This window comes from Acanthochromis polyacanthus, chromosome 17, assembly GCF_021347895.1.
Source record: "Acanthochromis polyacanthus isolate Apoly-LR-REF ecotype Palm Island chromosome 17, KAUST_Apoly_ChrSc, whole genome shotgun sequence".
Taxonomy (NCBI): Eukaryota; Metazoa; Chordata; class Actinopteri; family Pomacentridae; genus Acanthochromis; species Acanthochromis polyacanthus.
The window spans coordinates 31,079,128-31,105,018 of NC_067129.1; the positions used below are offsets into that span (position 1 = coordinate 31,079,128).

Genomic DNA, 25,891 nt, shown 5'->3' on the forward strand with positions numbered 1-25,891 from the left:
CTGAGGGGGCTGGGGTCTATCCCAGCTGACTTAAGGTGAAGGTAGAAGACACCTGGACAGGTCACCAGTCTTATCGCAGGACAAACAATCACACTCACAAACAATTCAGAATAATCAATTAACCTGAGCATGTTTTTGGACTGTGGGAGGAAGCCAGAAAACCTGGAGAAAACTCACGAATGCACAGGGAGAACATGCAAACTCCATGCAGAAAGATCCCAGGAAGGCTGGGATGTGAACCGGGGATCTTCTAGCTGCAAGGCGAAAGTGAAAGTGTTAACCACCAAGCCACTGTGCAGAAAGAAAAAAACAACAACAAAAGACGTTATTATTTGTTATGAGAGCGATGACTGATCTGCAGAACATTGTCTGCTTGAAACCGGTCCGTGGTGCAAAAAATATAGAAGACCGCTGCTGTACACAACACGATGGCTCATTAATGCTTATTTTTGCTGTATGTTTTTCCATCCCCTCAGGTGAGTCGACTGCTGGCAGGTGAGGACGTTTTCTCGGCTCTGGACAGCGTTTTGGAGAGAATCAGTGACCTCCAACAGCTGGTCTCCACCTGGTCTGAAAACCTATCCGAAGACGACTGTCAAAGAGGTTCCTCCTCCTCCTCTTCGTCTTCTTCGTCCTCTTCTTCCTCCCAGGACTCCCCTGCCCATGGCTCTTCAGCCGCCTCCCCCTGCCCCTCCTCCCCAAGCCACATCCACCTGGAGGTTCAGCATCCGGAGGAGAGCAGCGAGAAAACGCCTGTTAACGGAGAGGAGTCGAAGACCACATCACCACAGCCCCGGAGCAGGTGAGTGTCCACAGAGCACATCACATTTCACAAGCTGTAGAACCTCAGAGTGTTTCACTAGTGTTGGTAGAGCCAGATCAGGGTCATTAAAAAGATAAAGTCTGGTTGAGGATATACAAACACATTACTGGATGCTTAAAGTAGCCTTGGACATATGTGAGTGGAAGTGGGCTGCAGACGCTGACAGTTATGGGGATTTACTCCTTCAGGCATCGAGCAAAGTAAGAGTAAAGTTAATGTGAGGCACTAAAGATAAAAGCAGCAACCTCATGCTGCATATTTGTTTTCAGATAGAGAGCAGTAAAAAGTTATGAAGCCTCCCCTGTAATGTAAAGTCAGCCACAGATGGACGCTGCTTCTTTCTCTGTTTCTGCTGCGTGTTCGTTGGACCACTTTAGTTTTAATATGAGCTATCACTCATAATAATAGGAATGTCCCAGTTTGATCAAGGCATTTTTTTTCACTGATTAGTATTTGCAGAAAGCTAAGCCCAATCCTTTTTTTCATATCCGCTATCACATAGGTGTAAAATATAATTCATATCAGGATGTTAGGGATGCAAATTATCAATGGTTTCCCAAAATCAGTAATCGGCATGTTACTGATTAACAACAGAGTAATTGATAACTCAAATTGAGCTTAGAAACATGCTTCTACTCTAGCTGAGCTTGCCTTAAACATATGAGCTCTTCCCAGAGGTCACTAAGTATCACAGAAGTCTTTGTCATGGTGGTCTATTACTAGCTAAACCCTCACAGCGGTTTTCAGGCAAGCTAGGATCAATTAGAAACACGCTCCTATTTGATCCTAACATGTCTTAAACCATCTGGCTAAAGATCATTTAGCATCACAAGAGTCTTTGTCATGGGGGCCCATTACTAGCTAAATCCCCATAATGGTTTTAAGACAAGGATCAACTAAAAACACGGTCCTACTCAATACTAGTTTACCTTGTCAGAGGTCACTAAGCATCACATAAATCTTTGTCATGGAGGCCCCCTGCTAGCTAAACCCCCACAATGGTTTAAAGACAAGCAAGAATCAACAAGAGACACTGTCCTATTATATCCTCGGTTGTCCTAAGCACATGAGCTCTAACCAGAGGTCCTTAAGTGTCACATAAGTCTTTGTCATTGTGGCCTGATGCTAGCTAAACCCCCACAATGCTTTATGTTGCCAACACCCAACTGCCTGTAGTTCAAGTGTTTGCCTCCTTGGGTCAATGCAGTTTTCAACACCAAAAAAAAATGATTTTAATGCCTTTAATTTGCTTGAAGTGTGGCTTATCTAGGAAATGGTTTTGGATTGGGACTTGGTATCAACAGATGTTAGACAATAACGGACCTGAATAGGATCCAGAGCAAAAGGAATACTTGATTGGGACACCCCTACTAATTCATTTACTTTTTTCTCTTGGACATCATGGGTTCCTGTCGTGAAACTGAATTTCATAATGTGTGTCCAGCAGGGTGAGCCAGCAGCTGCACTGGTCCAGCGAGCAGAGCCTGCCCTCCCTGCCTTCCAGTCCAGGAGTGGAGAACCAGTCTGCCTCCCAGTTCCTCCTGCTCCAGAAACTCTCGCTGCTCAAACTCACCGCCCTGATGGACAAATACTCCCCGTCCAGCAAGCAGGGCTGGAACTGGTAAGAAGGATGAAGATTGTGGTTGATTCTGTGCATGAAAATAAAAGTTCTGCAGGGGTTTGGTGGAAACAGCAGTATTCTTAGACTCCTGCACAGCTGTGTGGAGAAACTTCAAGGAATCAGGAGGGTAAGGAAGGGCGGGCCGAGGGTAAATATTTCAGGCGGCCTATTTAGAAAAGATATTTATTATTCATGGCTCAGGTGCAACTTTGCCTCGGCTTGAAAAAAACCCAGCAGCAACACGCTTCAAGAGGAACGCTTCTAAATAACCACCACTGTGCTTCCACATTCATGGGAAATCAGAGGGAAGTTTGGTTCTGTCATCTTTTCCGCTCACTGGCTAACCGCCGAAGCACTGGGGCTTGTTTTTGACGACTTCCTCTCTCTTCAGTGGGTCAAACAATGTCACTATTTACGTCTTTCTCACTAAATCAGCGATGTCCCAGTGCTGGAAAACATCCTTTGTAGTGTCCTATAGGAGGTAAGCATGCGGCGTTGAAAGTACAACAAGCCCAGAGGGACATTTGGAGCAACAGGGAAAAGATTTAAGACTCAAACTGAAGCCTGTCTCCCTTAATGAGGACTTTGCGGAGCTCAAAGTGCAGCTCGCTTGAAAGGCAGGGCATTGTTGACATACATGAATTTAATGGGATCAGTGTTTTGCCTCCTACACCGTGTTCTCAGAGTAAGCCCTCGTGCAAAATCGAGACAAATTCATTTTTTATAATAATAAAACATTCAGATATTCCGCTTGTTTACTTTGCCGAGCGTTTGTATTTTATAATGTGCTCTGAGTGAACACATGACCCGCTTGTTTTATGCCGTGGTAGAAAACCAATTTGTTTTTTTGTTTTTTTGCCGAGGGTGTTATGCTCAATGAGATAAGGCTGAATGTGGGAACCGAGCACCGAGAGGGGAAAAAAAGAAAAAACCGTCCTGAAATTACTCCTCGTAGATACTCGTCTTTAATTTTCAGGATCAGACGAGGGTTTTGGATGGAGATGTGGGGAAAAATGTGTGGCAGCAGGTTGAAAATAGCTCCCTGTAGCTCAGGTGTGGCGTGTTTTTACATTTCAGACTGCTCCATACTGAGAGTTTGAACTTCATAGATGATGCAGACGAGGGAGAAAATCATGTCAGCAGTGACCTCTAAGGCAGAAAAGAAAGAAAACATTAAATTAACACGAATAAGCACAAACTCTAAATACTTGCTCTGACACCAGTTATGTGAACATTGTGTTCCTTTAGCTCCAACTGGATTATGTGGAAGTAAAACAATGTGTCCTTTTTAAGGAAAACATCCATGAATGCCATATTAATTTGTTTAGAGGTGGTAGTTTGGAGGTTTTGGAAAGACAGTAGTTGTGCAGAAAGACTTCAGCTGGACTGAGAGATCACCAACACATTGTCAAAGTTTGATGCAAAGTCTTCATAAGACAGAACAAAACACTGATACAACCCTCAGTTATTTCCATTATGGCCGCAGCCTGCTTCCAGTTAGCTTAGCTGAACATTAATGAGCAAGCGTTACAGGTGCTGGTAGGAGGGTTTTGTTTTGCCTCCCTGCCAGCAACAGCTGAAGTCAGAGGCGTTCTGTTTTCAGGTGTTCTGCTTAGTGAACACGATATCCTCAGGATCGTCTGGAGGGAATTTCCTCCAGTTTGTCAAAAAGTTCATTTGGAATCACTAATGTGATGAAAAGATGAAAAACAGAAGAGAGGACACAGCTTTGCTCTACACATTCTTTAGGAAAACTGTTTGATGATGTTAATTCCAGTGTCTCATATGATTCACTGTTTTCTTCTTCTTCTACCAGGTGAAAAGGTTATGCTAACAGGGTTGCATGCATAATAATAACTATTTAAAATATCTATCTAATATATTTAATTTTAACAGTTTTATTTGAGATTCAGTTTAGTCATCGGGGGGGGGGGGGGGGGGGATAAGAGAAAAAATGGCATTTTTCAAAAAAAATTCTCCTCGTTTTTTTTTTTTTTAGATTTGGTGTCAGGACAAACAAATTTACACAACAACTGCATGTTTTAGTATTTTGTACATGGAATATTTGAAATTTGATGAGTGCAGAATAGTATCTTCTCATGAAACACACTTGCAGAAAGAATGCTACTCAAAATGGATGGTCTTTGAGGATAAAGAACCTAGGGAGCAAATAAATGACGTTACGGCAGCGATTTAAATCAAAAGACAGTAAGAGGTTGTCACATCAGCACTGTTAGGACAAATGCTCCAGCAAAAGAAGGAGTAAAAAAATCCCTCCAGGCTTCGACAAGTTTCTCGTCTCCTCATTTCAATGATTTAATCACAGCTGCCAAAGCGAGCACTTGATGATTAAAAATACAGCAATTAAGTGCTGATTGGGACGACTGATACTCCGCAGCACTTTCCTTAAAATAGCCAGTTTGTTTCCAAGAGCTATGAGATGTTGAAGTAAAGTCTGGGGGGAGGGAAACAGAACTGGAAAGTGTTCAGAGAGTTTGTGCTTCAGAGAAAGTATCAGAGGCGACACGAGACTTTTCTAACTCTTGGGATAATGAGCCGAGCGGGGGAGAGGTTTCGGTTCTGATTGTTGAAGTGCTTCTCAGCCCTCTTTCATTAAACATGACTATTACAATGCCGCGGTGTTATTCAGAGTGCACTCAGCCTCGCAGTTCTACAGCATCAGAAGCTAAAAAGCGGCTTTGTCTGCAGTTTCCTCGGCGGTATTGACGGTGAAAAGGTTGCCGATATCAGTTCAGAACCATGAACAAACTTCAGCCGTCCCTCAGAAAGTCCTTTTCCTTTGATCGACGTCCACGGTTCCTCCGTGTTTTTCCCGCAGTGCTGATTTGAATGGCGCGAACATTTTAGCGATCACCAGGGACTTATGTAATCAGAAAATGTTTATTTGGCTCTCCCTTCAAAAGGAACACATGCAACGGCGGCCAAATGAAGCTTCTTTTTTTTAATACTTGACTGGTTGAGAGAACAAATTCCCTGAATGTCTGCAAAACAATTTTTGAGTGTACATTACTTTCCATAACTTCTCCCTCGGCTCCAGTCCTCGCCATTTGATTTCTTCCTGAGAACTAGAGGATGTGGGGATCTAACGGAGGCCTCTCTCTGCCCGCAGGACTGTTCCCAAACCACTGAGGAAGACCAAGGCCATGGAGGTGAAAGGCCGGCGGGTGTTTGGGGTTCCTCTGCTGCTCAGCGTCCAGCAGACTGGAGATCCGCTGCCTCCGAGCATCCTCAGAGCGCTGGTGTACCTGAGGACCGAGTGTTTGGACCAGGTAACCAAACCAAACCCCTCGACGAGCCTGCAGGGGCTTCAAAAACACAAAACCCTTCAAAGATCTTCTGGAATCACCTCGAGACAAAGTTATCTGGTGGTTTTTTTTGTGCTCAGAAAAGTTAGAAAGCTAGTTTTGTGTGATTTTTTTTATTTTTTGTGATGCCAATACAAAAAACAAACAGAAAATGATCATTACCTGCAGCATGTTTGTGCTTTTTAATGATAATAACTGTAACTTTAGGGAACAATCTTACACAAAACAATCCAGGCTGATCAAAGGCGAAAACTTGAACTTTCAAAGTAAAAGTTTTGAAGCCGAAAATCGTCCTGAACAAGGCCTCGTTGCGTCAACACTGGATGTAGACTTTGATTAAGACTCGTCTGTTATCATAGTATAAACTTAATTCATCAAAATAACAACAGTGAAACCAGTAAAACTACTTGTAGGAATAATTTTGCACAAAAGAGTCCCGGCTGATCAAAGCCGAAAACTTGATTTTGAACTTTCAAAGCAAAAGTATTGAAGCAAAATGTTTCAAAGCCGAAAATCAGATATCATCCTAAACAAGGCCTTGTTGCATCGCACTGACTGTAGACTTTGATTATAACTGGTCTGTTTTCATAGTATAAACTTAAGTAATCAAAATATCAACAGTAACACCAGCAATAACACTTGTGTCCGTGTAGATTTGCAGTCATCCAGGTCATGATAAACTTCAAGAACCACAATTAAAAGTCCAGTTGCTTCTTATTGAAGCTTTTAAGAGGAAAACCACTCGTATTTTGATTGTTCCTTTTGATTGATTATGATCTTCATAGAGATTCGGTGCTTCAGAAAGCTTGTTTGTGAGAAAATGTACATGGGTGATGTTACACTGAGGCTCCAAAGCAAGTTTGGAGAACGTATGAGAGAAATAGTCAATTGATTGATTAATTGTCAGCTATTGGACGAATCACAGAGTCTTTTCATGATCAGTAAATTGGGGTGAGTTATATCTTAAAGAAAGAAATCTAAATTCTCTGGTTGCAGCTTCTTAAATGTGAACATTTTCTGCTTCCTTTCCTTCAGTATGACAGTAAACTGAACATGTTTTGTGCACAAAACGGGACTTTTGTTATCTTGGACACTGAGTGACATTTTCTAACGTTGTATAGACTAAAACAACTACTTGATTAATTAGAAAATTATCATCAGTTTCCACTCCACACAGGATCATTTAGAACATTCAAAACTTGTGGTTCCTACGAGGCAGTCAGGCAGCTAAACCAGCTAGAAATGGCAAAATTTTGCTTTTTTTTATTTGATCTTTTTATCGTTATTTTGTTTACTAGTTTTTCTGTTTACTGATTTGATTTAATGAATTTTTTTCTCTCAGAAAACTCTACAGAGCACCTTTTTAAATTAGTTTTTTGTATTCGCATTGCTTTGAGTATAAAACCAACGTGAAGCATATTTAACATCATCTCTACCAGTTTTGTGTACACCAGGTTTTCTAGAAGACCAAACACAAATTATTAAAAACTTCTTTACACACTTTATACCTCTTTCTCTTTCTGTCTGAACCATGCAGGTAATTAACAGTTTGTCCAAGTAACACCTGTAAGAAACTAAAGGATTCGGTGCAATTCTGGTTTGTTTATGACTTGCCTGCTATGAATTATTTTTAGGTGCCGTCAGTGAACACTGTGTTAAGTTTGGCTTCAAATGCTGAATTTTTATTACATTTTTTGGGGCCTTTTTTTGGCTTCACTACTTCAGGAAAGCTTCATTTTACCATCACTGTCCACTATAGCAAGTAAGAAATCATATTTAAAAAAACCTAAATAAACTTAAAATGACCTAATGAAAGTGGATCATACACCGAACATTTCTATTACAAAACTGTTAAAATAATTTCTAATAATTATTTTAATTGTCCAAATACAGAAGTATATACAGTATAGATTGTAAAGATGGACCCTCATAGACCCTCCTGTGTAGTCACACACATGGTACAGTCTGCCACCCCCCTTTTTATAGTGATTTGGAATCTTCCACTTCTTGTTGGACAGTCTGAGATTTAAAATGATGGACTGGAGACACACAAACATTTGGTAACACAACCTGAATCATAGCAAAGAATTCAAGATGTCTGAAACTGGATTTGTGTGACTATTTTGTAGTTATTTATGTTCCATGTTGAGGTAAATGAACAGAAACGACTTGAAATGTCAAGAAGGCCTGAAACGCTAAAAGCCATGTGCTCACAGCTGACAGTAACAACCACAACAACTTCAGTTTTGCTGCTTCGATGGAACAAAATAGTAGAATTAGAGGTTCTGGTGTGATGCTGCTAATTTTCAACCTACTCTTTAAGAATAAACTTAGTTTATGTTGGTACAAAACCATTTAAAAGGTCTGCATTTTCATACTGTTCCTATGGTTGTCTGTATCAGGTGGGTCTTTTCCGGAAGTCGGGGGTGAAGTCTCGTATCCAGTACCTCCGTGAGATGGTGGAGTCCGACCCGGACGGAGTTTCGTATGATGGTCAGTCGGCCTTCGACGTGGCTGACATGGTGAAACAGTACTTCAGAGACCTGCCTGAACCCATCTTCACCAGCAAACTGAGCGAGTCCTTCCTCCACATCTACCAGTGTGAGCAGATCACCTGCACATTCTTCTTCTTTGAGGGAATCTGGTTGACCGACATGTAAAATGAGCAGTGTGATTAATTCGTCATTTTTAACACAACATCACAACATTATTTGTCTCACAACACTTCAAAATAAGACCTTATAATCATGTATAATAAAGAGAAATCCAACAAATCCCTTTGAGCTGCATGTTGTGACATGAGAAGAACAAACTGCCCTCTGGCAGAACCAGACTCAGGGAGAGCAGACGTCTGCCTCGACTGGTCGAGGTGAGGATAAAAGGGAAACAAGATTAAAACAGCTACAGCAGAACCTAGATTGAAGATTACCGGATTGAATTACTTTTTGTCAGCTTACGTTTTTACATTAGCTGTAATGATCCAGGTCTTTGGTGTCAGATGTGTCTGGTCCCCAAATAGGGAGTTCTTTTGACCTCCATTTTGATTATTTAGCTTGTTCTGCCAACATGATTGCACTTAGCTATAATTTCTGAAACATACATTTGCTTTTATTCAACAAGCTCTCATGTTTAGCCTTTACCAGGCTAGCATACTCACAGATTAGCACGATGTCCTGATAATTACCTAGTGTTGTGCACGCGTCCCAAAGAAGCATCACAAGTTTGACATGAAGTCAATTAACGCAAATACATCAAGTTACAACATTGTTTTTTTCTTGCTGCTTGATACAAAATGAACATTCATGCAGTTCCCATTTCCATGATTAACCTAGAGAAATTTGTCTGATAGAACATCATTTACTTCAATTTTGGGATTCGCTGACTTTTTTCGTCACAGTGAATTGGGCGATTAATAAGACTTAAACACTAAAAATGAAGACTTGGTTGCATTAAAGAAACACAAAATCAGTGGTAGGGATGCACAATTAATGGACTATTACTAGCAATTTTGGTTTCTCCCACTAAATGACCATGGCTGATCGCGGTATTGATGTTTAAAATGCTCCGTTTATAGAAAACAGCCCATGTAGTTGGAATCACTTGGTTCTAGTGGGTTAAATCTGATATTACAACAACTTTTTTCACCTGTGGAGACTAGAGTAATTAATTTACCAATAATCATGAACATTTCTAATGCTAACATTAGCGTATTCACATGTAACATCCAACCTGAACGAGCTAAGTTGTTAAATTAGAGACCAATTTGAGTGTTTTATCTATTAATTGTGATACTGCCATTTCAGATTTGTAAAGCTAATAAGGACTTTAATCTTATTTGCAAAGTGTCTAAGTTGGTGTAAACTCTTCACTGCCTTCAATAAAAATAATAATTCTTCTGCCTGCAGATTTTCCGAAGGATCAACAGTTGATTGCGGCTCAGGCAGCCATCTTGCTGCTTCTGGACGAGAACAGGGAGGCACTTCGAACGTTGCTCTTCTTCCTGCGTGATGTTGTTTCGTGCGTGGATGAGAACCAGATGACTCCCACCAACATCGCCGTCTGCTTGGCGCCGTCGCTTTTCCACCTCAACACCCTGAAGAGAGACGCCAACGCTGCCAGGTGAGCCGAGGACTCGTCCAGCACTGGATTCTTAAGTCCAGCGCTGTATTTTTAGAGCTCCGTTATCTAATCAGTTCTCTAAACCACCTTGTAAAAACTGAGGTTACACCTTTGATGATGGGAATTTGCAGCATCTCAGTGAAAGATGGAAATAAGTGGAGGTCTGACCTACATCGTCACAGTTATGTAAATTCACAGCAGTTACATAAGACCTCTGCTCTCCGGTGTGGAGTCCAGTCCATCTCAGTGCGAGTTACTTCAGTTTAAAATGAAAGAAAAACGGACATCAGAAGATTTCTCAGAGAGCTAGTCTTCCCTTTAAAAGCTTGTTTTGCAAGTTTTAGCACAAATTCTTCATGTTTAGATTTCATCAGGAGCTAATTTTGGTTCAGTTTTTGGGATGAGTGACCTAAACATACCTTTGAGGAGAGTTTTGTCCCCCTATAAACTGTGGTATTCCACGTTGATAATATTACATTGATAGAAAACTGTAAATCTGACCCAATATCCACTGTATGAAATTAACATGCAAGTGAAAAATCAACTTCCTGCAGTTTTGTAGCCCCTATTTGTAGCACATATCCAAGCATTTTCCTTACTAAATGAATAACTGAGTTGTTGTGCATTTTGAGAGCACATAATATTTATTTTTGCGTGGTTCGCTGTTAAATCACAGCCTCGGATACGGCTTTACATCCTGACTTCACCTCTGGTTTATTGATGTGAGTATGTGCCGGCCGTTGACAGACTGCCATTTAGGTGCCACAGAATCATGTTTATTTTTCCTCCTTTTGTTCCTTCACTTGACGTCGAGTTTCCAAACTTCTCCGTTCTCACGAATAACGTCTCCTCTGGCTCACATCCAGCTTTTATGCCCTTTTTTTCCCCCCACAAATGAAAAGCCGTTAGCACAGTTTACACAGAGAGCAAATTACATAACCTCCACCAGTTTCCATTTGGCCTCAGCTTCACTCCCTGATAGGAAAGATAGTCTTTTCCAGCTAAACATCCGGTTTTCAAATGAGAGAAAAGAGAATCGGAGATAAAATGAGGGCGTCGAGTAAGACCACATGCTCACACCCTCAAGTTTATGCAATAGTGTGTGCTGTCTGCAGACATGCAAATTGGCCTATACACACTCAACAAAAATATAAACACAACACTTTTGTTTTTGGTCCCATTTTTTATGAGATGAACCCAAAGATCAAAAACTTTTTCCACATACACAATATCACCATTTCTCTCAAATATTGTTCACAAATCTGTCTAAATCTGTGATAGTGAGCACTTCTCCTTATGCTGATTAGACACCATGATTAGTGCACAGGTGTGCCTTAGACTGCCCACAATAAAAGGACACTCTGAAAGGTGCAGTTTTGTTTTATTGGGGGGGTCCACTCCTCTTCAATGGCTGTGTGAAGTTGCTGGATATTGGTGGGAACTGGTACACGCTGTCGTATACGCCGATCCAGAGCATCCCAAACATGCTCAATGGGTGACATGTTGTATATAGCGAGAGATGGACAGACGGATTGGTGCAACGTCAGCAGTAATGCAGGCGTTGTACCGAACTGTTGTGGTGAAGAGGGAGCTAAGCCGTAAAGCGAAGCTCTCGATTTACCAGTACATCTACGTTCCAACCCTCACCTATAGTCATGAGCTCTGGGTAGTGACCGAAAGAACAATATCGCAGATACAAGTGGCCGAAATGAGCTTCCTCCGTAGGGTGGCTGGACTCAGCCTTAGACATAGGGTGAGGAGCTCAGACATCCGGAGGGAGCTCGGAGTAGAGCCGCTGCTCCTTCGCATCGAAAGGAGCCAGTTGAGGTGATTTGGTCATCTGATTTGGATGCCTCCAGGGAGACTTCCTTTGGAGGTTTTCCGAACACGTCCGTCTGGGAGAAGACCCTGGAGCAGACCCAGAACTCGCTGGAATTATATATCTCGTCTGGCCTGGGAATGCCTCGGGATCCCCCAGGAAGAGCTGGAAAGCATTGCTGGGGGGAGGGACGTCTGTAACGACCTGCTTCGCCTGCTGCCTCCGTGACCCGGCCCCGGATAAGCAGAAGAAAATGGATGGATGGATGGAAGATCAATCAAAAGTTGAATCGGGGGTCATTAAATGTTACAGAGTCTTTGTCATGGTGCTCATTGCTAGCTAAATCACCATGATGCTTTCTGCTTGCCAACATGAACTTCCTGTAGCTACAGTGATGGCTTCCTCTGGTTGCTATGGTACTGAAGAGTAAGAGGCTCCACCTGGTGGCAGAACCAGGTACGTTGTATTACCTGTAGGTAATCTTACAATACTTGAAATGCGTATTATCAAAGAAAGCGGTATCGGATTGACAGGGACTGAATATTAAATTACTTGAATCACATCAGGGACAAAAGAAATTCTTTATTAGGACATTGTTTCAGTATGTTTGCTGCCTTTAGTTAAAGTGAGCCTTCTCTTGCTGCAGGTCCAGTCACAGGAAGTACAGTCTGGGCCGCCCAGACCAGCGGGACCTGAGCGAGAACCTTGCTGCCACCCAGGGCCTGGCCAACATGATCACTGAGGCCCAGAGACTGTTCCAGGTACCACCAACCTGCTAGAGAAGCAAAAAACAACCAGAACATTCAAGTTTTAGTATAGAAAACTGAACTAAACCCTCTCTGCAGCTTCCAGAGTTTTGGCCCGGCCAGAGTTTAGGTGCTGCTCTTGTCACTGAGGACTTCCTTTGTGAGGAGTCTGGAGGTTCTGAGGAGGATCAACAGGAGGAGAGAAGGAAGAAGCTGCAGCTCAGCACCCAGAACCTCCTGAAGGAAGCCAGAGAGAAGAGTCGAGGCTGGGAGAACCACCCAGCTCCAGAGAACGTGGAGGTGGCCTTCAAGAAGGTGAGCGGAGGTCGGACATGGAGAAAGTGTTTGGTCATTACGTATAAAACCGACCAAATCTAAAAAAATAAAAATAAAAAAATGCAGTACTTTAATTTTTGAGTCAGAACAAACATTGGTACCCAGGATGTGTTATCAGCTTCCTGTTGGTTCAAACCTTACAGTAAATTATCCTTTAGTACAAGAGCAGATGTTTAGGATAACATCAGCATGTAACAGCACCACCTACAAAAACTCGATCGCTAAAATATGGTTTTTATCCAAAACACCACTTTTTATCCAAGTAGTCAGAGATTTAAATGTTTTTCAGGCTTCACAATTCAGTGGAAACTCAGCTAGTACTTTCTGATGAGTGAATTATGGTTTAAAAGTCTAATTTCATCCAAAATAGGACTTTGTAGTAACCGAGTTACAGTTTTAAATGATAATTTTGTCCAAAATACTACTTTGAAGTCACAGAGTTATGGTTTTAAAGGTTTGATCCAGTCCACTAGTTATTTCTAATGACTGAATTCTGGTTTGAGAGGCTAATGTCACCCAAAATACTATTTTATGATATTCCAGTTATGGTTTTAAAAGGTAGTGTTATCCAAAATACTACTTTTTGTCCAAGTAGCTATAGGTTTAAAGGTTTGCTCTACTCAACTAGTGCTTCCTGGTGAGTTGATTATGGTTTTTAAGGTTTATTTAAGCCAAAATACGACTTTGTAATGATTGAGTTATGGTTTTGGAGGCTAATTCCACCGAAAATACTACTTCCTGTCCAAGTACTTCTCTTTAATGTTTTATTCTACTAGTTCTTTCTCATGAACGAATTTGGTTTTAGAGGCCAATTTCAGCCAAAAATACTGTTTTAACATATTCAAGTTATGGTTTTAAATAAACATTTTGTTCAAAATATCACTATTAAGTCACAGAATTATGGTATGAAAGGCAAATTTTGTCCAAAATGTTACTTTCTGTTGAAGTAGAACAGTAAAATAGTACTTCCTGTCCAAGTAATTTTAGTTTTAAAGGTCTATTCCACTCAGCTAGTTCTTTCTTATGAAATAATTATGGTCTTAGAAGTTTCTGTCAGCCAAAATACTACTTTGTAATGATCGAGCTATGGAATTCCACCTATAATACTACTTACTGTCCAAGTACGTCCCGTTTTAAAAGTTTATTCCTGTCAGGTTGCTACAATGTGACTGTAATTGGCACTTTATAAATAAATAAAATTGAATTTAATGAATTATGGTTTTAGAGGCTAATTTCACCTAAAATACTACTTTGTAATATCTGAGTTAAGGTTTTAAATAATTTAAATGATAATTTTGTTCAAAACAGTACTTTGAGGTCACCGGCTTTCTAAGTCCTTAAAGGTGTGTTCCAGTTAACCCGTTACGGTTCAGGGGCCGCATTTTTCGAAATAGAACGACACTGCCAACTCGATGATAGAAACACTATACACCGATGGAAAGCTTAGATTCTCATGAATCCGCCGGTATAAACCACTTTCAGATGTGATTACCACAGCGGGTAATATACACACATTTGTCCGACAAACAACGAATATCCATCCATCCGTTCTCTGTACACGGCTTCAACGTACACAGCTCGACTCACATTTGCGGGTTCATTATTACACACAGATGAAAATATTCCAGAAAAAACGGCCATAATCCAACCTTTTACATCCAGACGAAACAAGCCAGTAAGATATTTTGTCCAAAACATGTCTTGAAGTCGGTATATAATCCACGAATAGGTCGTTTTTGAGGAAATGCACCTCGCGATGTGCGTCCAATATTCCCTGTATTTCTCGTCATATTTTTATTTACAAATAAAATATTAGCGATTTTTTTTGTACTGAAAATGGCTGGAATTGACTGCACCTTATAGGGCTACATAGGGCATTCTGTGGCACCCAACTTACCTCCATTTTGAAAAAAGCTGTTTTTCCATTTTCCTTTAGATAGCCAAAGTTTTGCTGGTTTCTTCTTTCTCTTTCAGTTCTTTGTTTTAGCAGCAAACGACTGGCTTTGTTTCTGCCTTCTTCTATTCTCCTTATTAAAGCCAAGTTTTTCTATAACTGGAAACAGTAACTTGGTGCTGCAGCCTGAGTGGCAGGTTTAGTGTAGAACAGCATTTTATTTGATATTGGAGGTTTTGACTCAACATCTTGCTATTCTTACTGGATTAAAGGCTCCAGCAAAGTGCTGCTGAGTTTTCATTTTTTCTGTCCGTTGGCCTTCAGATGGACGACGGCTGCCCGCTGTGGATGTGGCGAGGCTCCGTGGAGGTGGATGCCCCACAGATGGAGCTGCTCCACCGGCTGCTGAGGGAGCAGCAGCTGTGGGAGGGAAATCTGCACCACGCCGCAGTCATCCAGACCTTGTCCAAGGACGCCGACGTCTACCGATACGTCCTCCAGGGCCGTGGCCACGAGCTGGGCTCCCAACCCGTCCAGGAGCACCTGCTTCTCAGGTAACAACAAACACACTTTATTCATACAGAGACTTTCCAAAATAACACGCTTTACAGGAGGAAACAGAAAGGTAATGATGCAGAGCAAGCCTCGGGCCTCACCTGCCGAGCTCCACAGAGCGAACAGGACACAAGAGTCAAAGCAGAAATTTACCCTCAAAGTGTCAGTTTGAGTTAAACCAAAACGCAGCATCGCTTCTCGGTGTGCGTGACTTTTGAAGGTAGTTGTTGAAATTTTAATCCAACCCCGAAGTCACACGAACCATGACAGTATCTGTGTCTGCGGCTGGACCACAGCACGTTCCAACATTTCCTCTCTGTATGACCGCAGACATGAACTTTGAGTTACCCCTGAGAAAGACATTAGATTAAGAGCTTTTGCATAATACATTCAGCCACAGTCTTGACTTTCAACAGATCCAGTGAAAAGACCAAAAACAATCAAGTGTTTTTGTTGCTCTGCAGGACTGTTCCTACTCAGGACCTGAAGTTTTAGAAACTGGTTACAAATATATAGTTTGATTTCTATAATAAGCAGGAGCTTATTTTACGTTCTTCTATTTATAACTTCTCTTGTAAACACCACAGAACCAGGATTAACAGCTGGAACTGAACTCTTGTACCTTTAGATTTATTGGTATAAATGACTTTAATTAGCTTATTACATTAAAATATACATGTCTTGTAATTAAAGTTAAAACCAGTGACATCTGTTCAGTGTTTCCCTCCTGTTCCTGTAATAATAGAAGAGTTTTTGTAGGGAGTATGTTCACTCGCTTCATGTGTTTTCCTGACTGTGGGTTCATTTCTTCACTACAATATAAAGTCCTGCACCTTTATTTGGACAGAACAACCAAGACTAGAAGGAGGACAAACTTAGAAATGTCTTCTGTGCAGCATGATGCAGTTATAATGCTAGAAGTCATGAGAAAGAAAGAAAGAAAAGTCTAATTTCTGTATTTATTCTACATTTAAAAAAAAAATCTGTTTCCATACTTGTTTCCTATGTAAACACTGCTGACAGTTCAGCCAGAAAAATCTTAGAATTTGGTCCAGTTACTTCTTCGGGGTTGCTCAGAACTGTTTTGTTTTTAACAATATCTGTTTAAAGCAAATAGTTTGTTTTTGGCAACATTTTAAATGAGACCTGCCGAATAGTGTACTAAATGGGTATCTTGCCATAAATCGAAAAAGAAAAAACAAAAGCTGAATCTGAACTGAAGTCAGAGGTCCTTAAGTGTCACAGAATCTTTGTCATGGTGCCTCTTGGTAGCTAAACTCCCACAATGCTCTCTGCTTGCAAACATGTAGTCGGGTCTCTACAGTATTAAACAGTAAGAAAGTTTTACCTTGTTCCACCTGGTGGAACAACCAGGTACTACAGCTGATCTCTGATATTTGAAGGGATCAAATGTCACTTTTTTAAACTTAAATTGAAATATTAAACCACCTTACAACTGAAAATATCCGTATATATGTTAACAGCACATATATTAGAACTTAAAGCCCCTTTGTTACAAAATGTTGTCTTTTCTCCTCCCGTTTTCAATGACTAAAAGTTAAAAAATTGTCCTCTTCTGGAGCTGTTTGGTCATTTAGGTCTGCTAGAAACTAACGTGTGTCCTCTTCGGATTTAACGGCTGTGGGAGTTTTATTTCCAGAGATACTGAACCCTAGCAAGTAAGATGTTTTTTGAGGGTTGGAAAATACTAAAACTCCCAAGTCTGAAGACATGTGATCTTGTCATGATGAAGCTACAATAATCTACAGAACTTAGTTTTAAGTAACAAATAAGCAAACTCGGAATGTGAGAGTGAAGCAACATATTTCCTGAATCCTGTCTTAAGTGGCACAGACTGACCATACTGGTGATCTTATTGGGTTTGCTGACCGTAAATAACCTTTAAAACCCTTTTCAGCTCTGTGTTCTCATATGTAAATTGAAATTTTCTGTCAGTTACCAAATACACAAATATTCAAACAAAAAAATAAACTTTGGAAGCTGCTCGGAGCTAAAATCAGACAGAAAACTGAGATTTTTCGTCTCATGATTATGAATCCTCCTCCTCAGGTCGTGGCAGGCCGACCCGTCCTCCGGTCCTCTCTTCCTGTCCTCGGTTTCCACGGACCACCCTGAGGTTCTGGTGGAGGGGGTCAGAGTCCACGTCCACAGCTGCCTCTACCTTCTGGAGCCCACCGGAGCCAGGAAGACCCGGCTGACCCACCTGTGTAGAACAGATACCAGGTGAGAGCGAGTCTTTAAACCCTCTAATGGCTGAAGGGGAGGATGCAGGGAAAGCTGAGTTATTAGACCAGATTTCAATCCTGCTGAGAGCCGGAGAGGCTTTAAGGCCGTGAGAAGCCTATTAAAAGAAATATCTGGAGAGAGCGCTTAGTCCATCTTATCGGCCTTAATTGCGGCCGCTCTGTGTTTCTGACCTCTATCTGCTGCACAACCACCACCTCCCTGTAGGTGAGGAAGACGAGGAGGAGGAGGAGGAGGGAAGGCGCTCATGATTCATGCCCTTTGAAACTAAGTTGCTGCAGATTTTCTGCTGCTTACGTGATCAATCCGAGTCTCGGCGGAGAAACTGCGGCTCCATTCGTCTCAGCTGATTAAATGAAATGAAACAGAAAACAGGTGGCGGTGCACAGATCTCATCTCTGTCATTATTCCACACCGCAACGGTACGAAGAGACGGCGGCGGTAGATTTCGACAGTTTAGAGAGTAGCAGGAAGTCGGTGTTGAAGAGAGAACAGGGAGGTTTTTCCTGACAGGATCCTGAACGGGTCACTTTAACCGACTGTTAAAAGTGTTGAAGGGAAGGAAGAGTCGGTCAAAATCTGGAGGTTTTTGTTGGTTATGAACCGATTATTGGGACAGATATTCAGCAGTTCTCCAATTATCTGCATCGTTATTTTTATTAGCACAACTTTGGCTCCCACAGCCTTATCTGATTGAAATAATAATGGAAGAATTGTTGTTTTGGAGGCTAATTCCACCTAAAATACTGTTTTCTGTCCAAGTACTTCTCGTTTAATGCTTTATTCTACTCCACTAGTTCTTTCTCATGAATGAATTGTGGTTTTAGAGGCTAATTTCAGCCAAAAATACAATTTTAAATATTTGAGTTATGGTTTTAAATAAAAATTTTGTACAAAAAACTACTATTGGGTCACAGAGGTATGGGTTTAAAGGCTAATTTTGTCCAAAATACTACTTTCTGTTGAATTACGTAAAACAGTAAAATAGTACTTCCTGTCCAAGCATGCCCAGTTTTAAAGGTTTATTCCACTCAGCTAGTACTTTCTGATGAATTAATTATGATTTTAGAACTTCATTTCAACTAAAAGACTACTTTGCAATGGTTGAATTATGGTTTTAAAGGTAAATTTTTCCCAAAATGCTATTTTTCGTCCAAAAATTTCTACTTTTAAAGGTTTTTTCCCACTCAACTTGCATGTTTTAGGACACAAGTTGTGGCTTAAACGTTTGAATCCAGTCAACGAGTTATTTCTAATGAATGAATTACGGTTTGAGACTAATTTCATTCAAAATACGAATTTATAATATTCGAATAGTTGTGATAATTTTGTCCAAAATACTACATCCTGTCCAAGTACCTCTAGTTAAAGAGGTTTAGTTAAAGGTTTATTCAACTCAACTAGTTCTTTCTAATGAATGAATTATGGCTCCCACAGCCTTATCCGATTGGTTAAACATCACAAATAACAGCCAATCAGCTGCACTGAAAGCAGACGAACACATTTCCCGATATTTAAAACAGATAATTAGGTTGTGAGAAACGCTGCAATCTTCCACCAGCAGCTCCAGTTTTACTGTTACGCTGAAAACACCCAAATATTTAACTAGTTAGTGTCAATGCAACTGGAACTTGTTCTGCTAATGGTGCTGTGCTACTTTAGCTTGCAGCTAACGCTATCTGGAGCATCCCAATGTCTTTCTAAAGTCAGATCAGCTTCATCACTCTTCTCTAGTAAAGAAACAGCCGGCATAAACTGAACAAGAAACAAAAGACTAGGCAACAGACCAGGAAGTTAGCTACTCTCACAGTGGCTATGCTAACAGCTAGCAGCTAAGTTAAGAGGCAGCCACAGATTATCTCAAAACATCTAATGTATGTCGGTTCCACATATTGGTTATCCATCTATCTTGATTAGAAAAATCCTATATCAGCCCAGAAAAACTAAACAATTATTGGTTGATCTCCAGTTCTCGTGCTGTGTTGAACGATTGCAACACAATGCAAGATGTCAGGGCTGAAAAATGACAGTAGTACCCTATCGAGTGGATCATATTTGATGTTTTACAGCACCCCAAAAAAGACTAAAGGAGCCTAAAATGCTCAACCAGGCTAGAAGGTATCTCACCCATCAACAAGTCATTTTTAAAGGTTTTTCCAAGCTCAAGACATCCAGGATCATTCACACAAATGTTTACTTTCATTTGTGTAGTCGGTTTCTTGAACGCCGCTCACAGCTTGTAAAAGAAGGCGGTTTTAATCTAAGACAGAAACTGGACTTCTGTCTGGTTCTCGCGTCTCATCCAAGTGCTTTCCTTGAACTGTGGAGCTGGAAATTTGGAATAAAAGAAAACACCGTTACCTGCAGAAGACGTCCTGAAAGACTACTATTGCCATTTTAGTTTTGCTTCCAATAAGGAAAATGACTAAAACAAAACAAACAAATGTCAATAGGCTTGTACAAAAAATATCATGAAGCTAAAACAGAATAAACTGCAGTAACTCAACCTGAATGATCAAATATAAACTGTACACCTGTGGGCCGATGTAACACACAATGAAGACTAAGAATCACAAAAGAACCTCAGTTTGTAAACATTTTCCCTTAAAAAACACTATTTAGACATGAATCCTCCACTGAAAGTCATTCCTAGTTATGATTTACTAATTTACCCTGAAATTAGCAAATTAAAGCATTTGAAAACGTAAAGATGGATCTGATCTGTAACTGTGATTATCTCTGCAGGCTTGTAGTCGGACCGCTAGTGAAAGGAGGCGCAGTAATTCTTCTTTTTCAGATTTCTGACAATTTCTGCTGAATAAAGAGCCTGAAAACGAAAACGAGTGAAATCAGCTTCATTTCCATTCAGCCGGGAGCTGTCGACCCGCTGTCGCTGTTATGCAACAAAGATGATGTAAGAAAGAAGCGAAGTCGCCCAGAGGGACGGACGCCTTCACCGTCGCTTCCTCCCGCCTTTAATTTCCTCTCATGATAGAGCTGGAGCTGAACGGCTGCCGCTTATTTGCTGTGGGGTTAATTTTAAGGGCTTGTTAGCTTTCAAGGCAGCACAACAGAACCACAGCGTCGAGGTCGAAGCTTTTTACAGTTCAGGACTCTTGATCCGATCGCCTCCAGAGGAAATTAAATACGTTGCAGCCTCAGCGATGGGAAACATGGAGGACATAAAGGAACACGTTTAACTTTTACATCATGTTTTACACGCAGTTTCAACTTTTGTTGGAAGGAGAACCGCAATTTAGTGCAACTTTACATTGAACACAACAGGGTATTTCCCGCTCAGAGTTGGACGACACAAGACAGTCTTCTTTATTGGATGCTTAAAGATGCTTATAACAGACTAAATGAGATTTAGTCCTCCTTATTCTTATTTTCTTTCAAAAACAAGGACATTTCTAAGTGGCCCCAGTCCTTTAACAGTAGTGTAGGTGGAAGTAGCTGCTGTACAGATGAAGTTCTGAGGCTTAGAAATGATGGAAAAACTAAAGAGAACCACACCTCCATGTACTTCTTGTGCCTGAAACCTTGTAAATATTCATAATATGAAGGTAAAACTTTCCATGACTTCATTAAATATGCTAAAGTTACTGCACCTAAAATAAAATCAGTTGATTGTGAGGGAAGTTTTTCAGAGTTGGTTGATTTTATACGGAGTTACAAATAAGCAAAATTAAGATCGTCCTCCTCTGCTTTCTCATTCGCTTGAAGGATTCAAGCCCTGACATGCCGTATCCATGCTCCTCTTCTTAGATTTCTATCCATTGTAGTGCCTCACAAACCAGTGCTTTGGCTTATATGTACCCTCACATCATTAGCCACAAGTGTGATCAATTTTGAGTTGTTGTGTTCAACCGGTGACGCCTGAGCTTTAACTGTGTTTGACTTTTGCCACCAGTGCTCACCATTATGCAACACAGGTGCATCACAATGACAATGTGTTGACAAGATGTGTCTAAACAGGTGAAAAGGGCTTATGGTTTTGCCAAAAGTGGGTTCAGGAAACTGAGAATTTGGTTCAGACAATAGTTTAGTGTTTTAGCAATTGAGAAAAACTGTAAGTCAAAGTGTCTCACGTGAGAAAGGTTCAAGAGGGAATACTGAGGAGAATGTTACATGAGAGTAACATGAGAAACGTCATATCTTTCCCTGCTTGGTTAAATTTAAGAAAACACCGTCCTCGGGTGAAGCTAGATGACCATTTATAGATCTGTAACTGGAGAATCTGCTCTAAAGCTCTTTGTGTGAAGTGTTTTTGAGTATCTGACCTTCTTTCTGTTGTGTTTTCTTGTCGCAGGGGTCGATCCCAGCAGTGGCACAGCAAAGTGAGCGGACACCTTCTGGCTTCAGGTCTGCTGGCCATCAGAGATTCCTTCAGGGCCGACTACAAGGAAACAAAGATCTGAGTCCATTCTACACGAAAATGCAGGAAAATAAAGTCAGACTGCGGCGCCGCTGTCCTACGTCCTTCTTTCAGTTTTAAAACTCACATCAGAGTGACTATGTGTTGACTTTTGATTGCCGCTGACCTTGCAGAGCGCCAGCAGCACCTCTGCATCCCTGCTGCGTCGATACGCTTCACAAAAAAAAGCCTGGTGAGCTTTGACAAAGGACGTTTTGATGGGATGGTGAAAAGTCTGATTTGACTTCCAACTGAGGATTAAGGCCAAAAAAAAGAGCAAGCAGACAACGAACTCGCTGGAATTTTCATCCTAAAATATGTCAAACTCGTCCTGTTGGAGGAGAAAGAAGCAGGAAAACATGTGGAGGCTGTTGGACAAACACAGGAAATAGACTTTTAGTCAGCGGACTGCAGTGGGAAAAAAAAGAGTTTGTTGGATGAAACTTACCACCAGAAACCAAACAACATCTTTTAAAGACACAAACCGCTTTAACATTTTCCATCTAGAACTATGTTCTGCAGATAGTTTAATTATTCAGTCAAAAGGAGCATCTGTGAAAGAGTTTTCAGTGTTTCTCATTAAGTATATTCTAACTAGTCATGACTAACTTCCACATATCTTTCATTCCTCTCAATTCAACATGTCTACATTGTACGTTTAGGTCTTAAGTTTGAACCAGTCAGAACAACGTTGTACAGAAGAAATTGGACTTCTGCCTCGTCAGAATGTATTTATAGATATCTCAAATTAGAGTTTTAATGTTGCAGATATCTGTAGTTAGCTACAGCAAACATACTACGGCAGTGCAACCATAAATCGCATACTGTTTTACCACTAATCTACTAAATTTTGACATAAATCTCTGATTAATGAAGCTGTTTTTGTCCACAAACTCCTTGCTGGTGAAGTAGCAGACGCAACTGGACCAACTTCCAATGGAAGCCTCATATAAGCAGCATCACAGCCAACATGAAACATCAGCAGCTTTTGTTCTGACTGCTCCACCCTGAATTACAGAGATCACTACCTGACCGATCAGAATGACGTCATAGATGTGGACAAACTCTGATTCGTCACAGCGTGTTTAGCGAAAAATTGTAATTGTGAACGACCAATCTCAACTATTAAATGTTAAAACGGTTTGCTGTAGATGCTGTGAACATCTCGGAAGTCAGCAAAAGAGCAAAAAATGAAAAATGTGCTTAATACAACCATGGAGCTTCAGCTTCAGATACTGCTTTAGAAGAAGCAGAAATACATTTCAGCACCGAGAATTTATTTCTTTTGCATGTAGAAGCTTGTTAGGAAGTTGAATTCTGCAGCCAGAACCATTGAACCACTGCTGCCACAACTGGGCTGTTCCTTCCAGCAGAGTTCGAACCAGAAACCTCAGGACTTCTATGGAACTACTGCGGTCCTTCGCTCTGACAAAGAAGGTTTTTGCCTCCAAATGTGTGACCGATGAACGACAGATGGACGCTGTTTTCTGGGACAATTAAACACAAACTGCTCAGAAACTGTTTGCTTTTAAAGGTGACACCCAACAGAACGTTTTTTCATCACATCTAAGCGACTTTACTTCTAATTCGTCCCTGCTCCAAGACGAGCGATATCTACCTCTACACGGGACGACGCCAACAGAAATGACGGATATCCAGTTTCCTGAATGTTTTTAACCCTTATATTTATTCTGGTCTGACGGAGCGTTTCTGCGCTTGTACAGTTTCATTTCAAGTCCTGCATATTTCAGTGTCACTGTTTTGTGTGCACGTAGAAGTCAGTTTTATTCATCAAACTCCATAATTCAGATTATTTAACTTAATACAAATGCTATATCCAGATGTGTTTATTTAATTTTCTGTAAAATGTTTGTGTGAAATGTAAATTTATCAGTGCCAAACACCTAATTAAAATGTTTATTTCTCCCTGAACCTGATTCCTGTTGTTTTTTCGCTCTCGTCTCGGTGCCAAACAGATTACTGAGTGTAATTTGGGAGGAAGGCGGGTGAAGCAGCAGGCGGAGTGGAGATGAGGAGCCACACTGCTCCACCGAAACGCAAGAGATTAGTAAGTCTGGCAGCGCGATCGCAGCAAAAAAACAACTCCCGACCCTCACCTCTTTCTCTTCTGCGACACCCACTCATGTTTGATTTGCATGAAGCTTCTTTTGCATATCTTATTGATTCATCTCTCAGATCAGATCGTTAAACTGCTGATAAACACCGAGAGCGAGGGGCGGCTGCTGAGCAACAGAATGTGAGGTAAATGTGCGTCTCATGGCGAGGGCATCATGCCCCGGTCTAAACAGGATTTTAGGAAGAGGAATAATTTATGCAAATTACAAATAACAGAAGAGCAGAAGTGCCTGGAGGCACTTTCATTTCTGTACAAGTCTGTTCCGTCCATATGGTGCCGAAATACCGTGAAGTGAACTCTGGATGAACTCGAGGTCAATGTGCTCGTCTATAGGAGGTGGAGGAGACCAAAAACAGAGCTAAAACAGAGAAAATGTTGGACTCACCTTCTTTAGGTGGACTCCAGTGAGACGATGATGTTACCAGATGTGGACTTGAACAGCTGTTTGGGAATCTGTAACAAGACAAGACAATATGGTCACTGCTGCCTCCTAGTGGCCAAAATCAACTGATGCCACTTTAAGGAAAAGTATCTAAACTGAATATGTACAAAATATGTTTTCTGAGGTCAACCTGTTGTATTAAACTTTGTTTGAAGGTTATATTTAAGGTTTTGCCTGATTTCAGTCAGCTGAAGGGTAAATGTCAGCACTCATGATGTCCTGATTAAGTCAATAAATATTCAGTATCCACCGATACCTGATATAATTTTCCGAGACAACACACACTTTAAGTTTTGTAGATTATCTGCAGTACCAGGTTGCACCACCAGATGGAGAGTCTCACAATTTAATTTTGTTGCAGTCAGAGGAAGCCATTGCTTGGGCTACAGGAAGTTCATGTTGGCAAGCAGAGAGCACCATGGGGGTTTAGCTAGCAACGGGCACCATGACAAAGATTCTGCAAAACTTCATGACCTCCAACCAGAGCCCAAACTGAACTTTTGAGTTTTCTATGATTTAAGGCAAGCATAACTGTGCCACACTGTACAAAATAAATTTCTGAGTTCTCACAAGTACACAACTAGTCAAAAGTTTGGACATGCCTTCTCATTCAATACCTTTTAATTATTTTCTACATTGTAGATTAATACTGAAGACATCAAAACTAGAACAGAATACTTATGGAATCATGTAAACAAAAAAAGTGTTAATCTTCAGAATTAATCCACAATGTAGAAAATATTACAAATAAATATAAAGCATTGAATGAGAAGATGTGTCCAAACTTTTGACTGGGGGTGTGTATCTGTGAAAACAGTTGGACAGCATATTCTTTTACAGAAAGCTTATTCGGTATATTAGGAATTCTACAGTGATGTAACTGATGTTGCACATTCTGAACACGTACGAGAAATTATGACTTTAGTGGTGCAAAAAACTACATATAAGTTCAGCAGAGGTGATGGATTTGGTGTTGGTGAGCAGAGAGCATTGTGGGGGTTTAGTGAATGAAGGGGGCAGTGAGAACGTTTTTTGACGCTTAATGACCTCCGACCAGCGCTCATGTATTAAACTCACATTGGAATCAGTTTGGACATTACAACATGACACATATGCTGGCTGTTTTGTTATTAGTGCATGACGAATAAACAGTGCACTCTATTTATTATATCAATGACACAATTATTAATAGACAACTGCTGGGTATTGTAGGTACATTACTTATTAGTAGAACAGTGAATTGGAGGATTTTAACCATAGTGGGTCTGAAGCGTACCTTTGATAATTTTCCTGATGAAGCTTTTTGTCACATGATTAGTATAAGGACCAACAGAAAAGTGAATATCTTCTGGTTCTGATAAATGCTCTTATTTTTGTGATTATCTTAGAGA

The 25,891-nt window shown here is 40.8% G+C and overlaps 1 protein-coding gene across 3 annotated transcripts in view; it reads left to right on the plus strand.

The window, feature by feature from the left end:
* The window catches only part of si:dkeyp-23e4.3 (rho GTPase-activating protein 7), a 167,300-nt gene extending 143,447 nt beyond the window's left edge, over window positions 1–23,853 (plus strand). For 2 of the 3 annotated variants that reach the window (XM_051937403.1, XM_051937405.1), the window contains exons 8-17: window positions 477–802; window positions 2,268–2,444; window positions 5,575–5,734; window positions 8,173–8,371; window positions 9,676–9,889; window positions 12,355–12,469; window positions 12,554–12,769; window positions 15,009–15,238; window positions 17,310–17,483; window positions 21,817–23,853. In XM_051937403.1, the coding sequence (XP_051793363.1) occupies window positions 477–802; window positions 2,268–2,444; window positions 5,575–5,734; window positions 8,173–8,371; window positions 9,676–9,889; window positions 12,355–12,469; window positions 12,554–12,769; window positions 15,009–15,238; window positions 17,310–17,483; window positions 21,817–21,925 (1,920 nt within the window). In that variant the 3' untranslated portion in view covers window positions 21,926–23,853. The remainder of the gene's footprint in view (window positions 1–476; window positions 803–2,267; window positions 2,445–5,574; window positions 5,735–8,172; window positions 8,372–9,675; window positions 9,890–12,354; window positions 12,470–12,553; window positions 12,770–15,008; window positions 15,239–17,309; window positions 17,484–21,816) is intronic. The other variant, XM_051937404.1, reaches the window with a different exon arrangement.
* The last annotated feature ends 2,038 nt before the right edge of the window (window positions 23,854–25,891 follow it).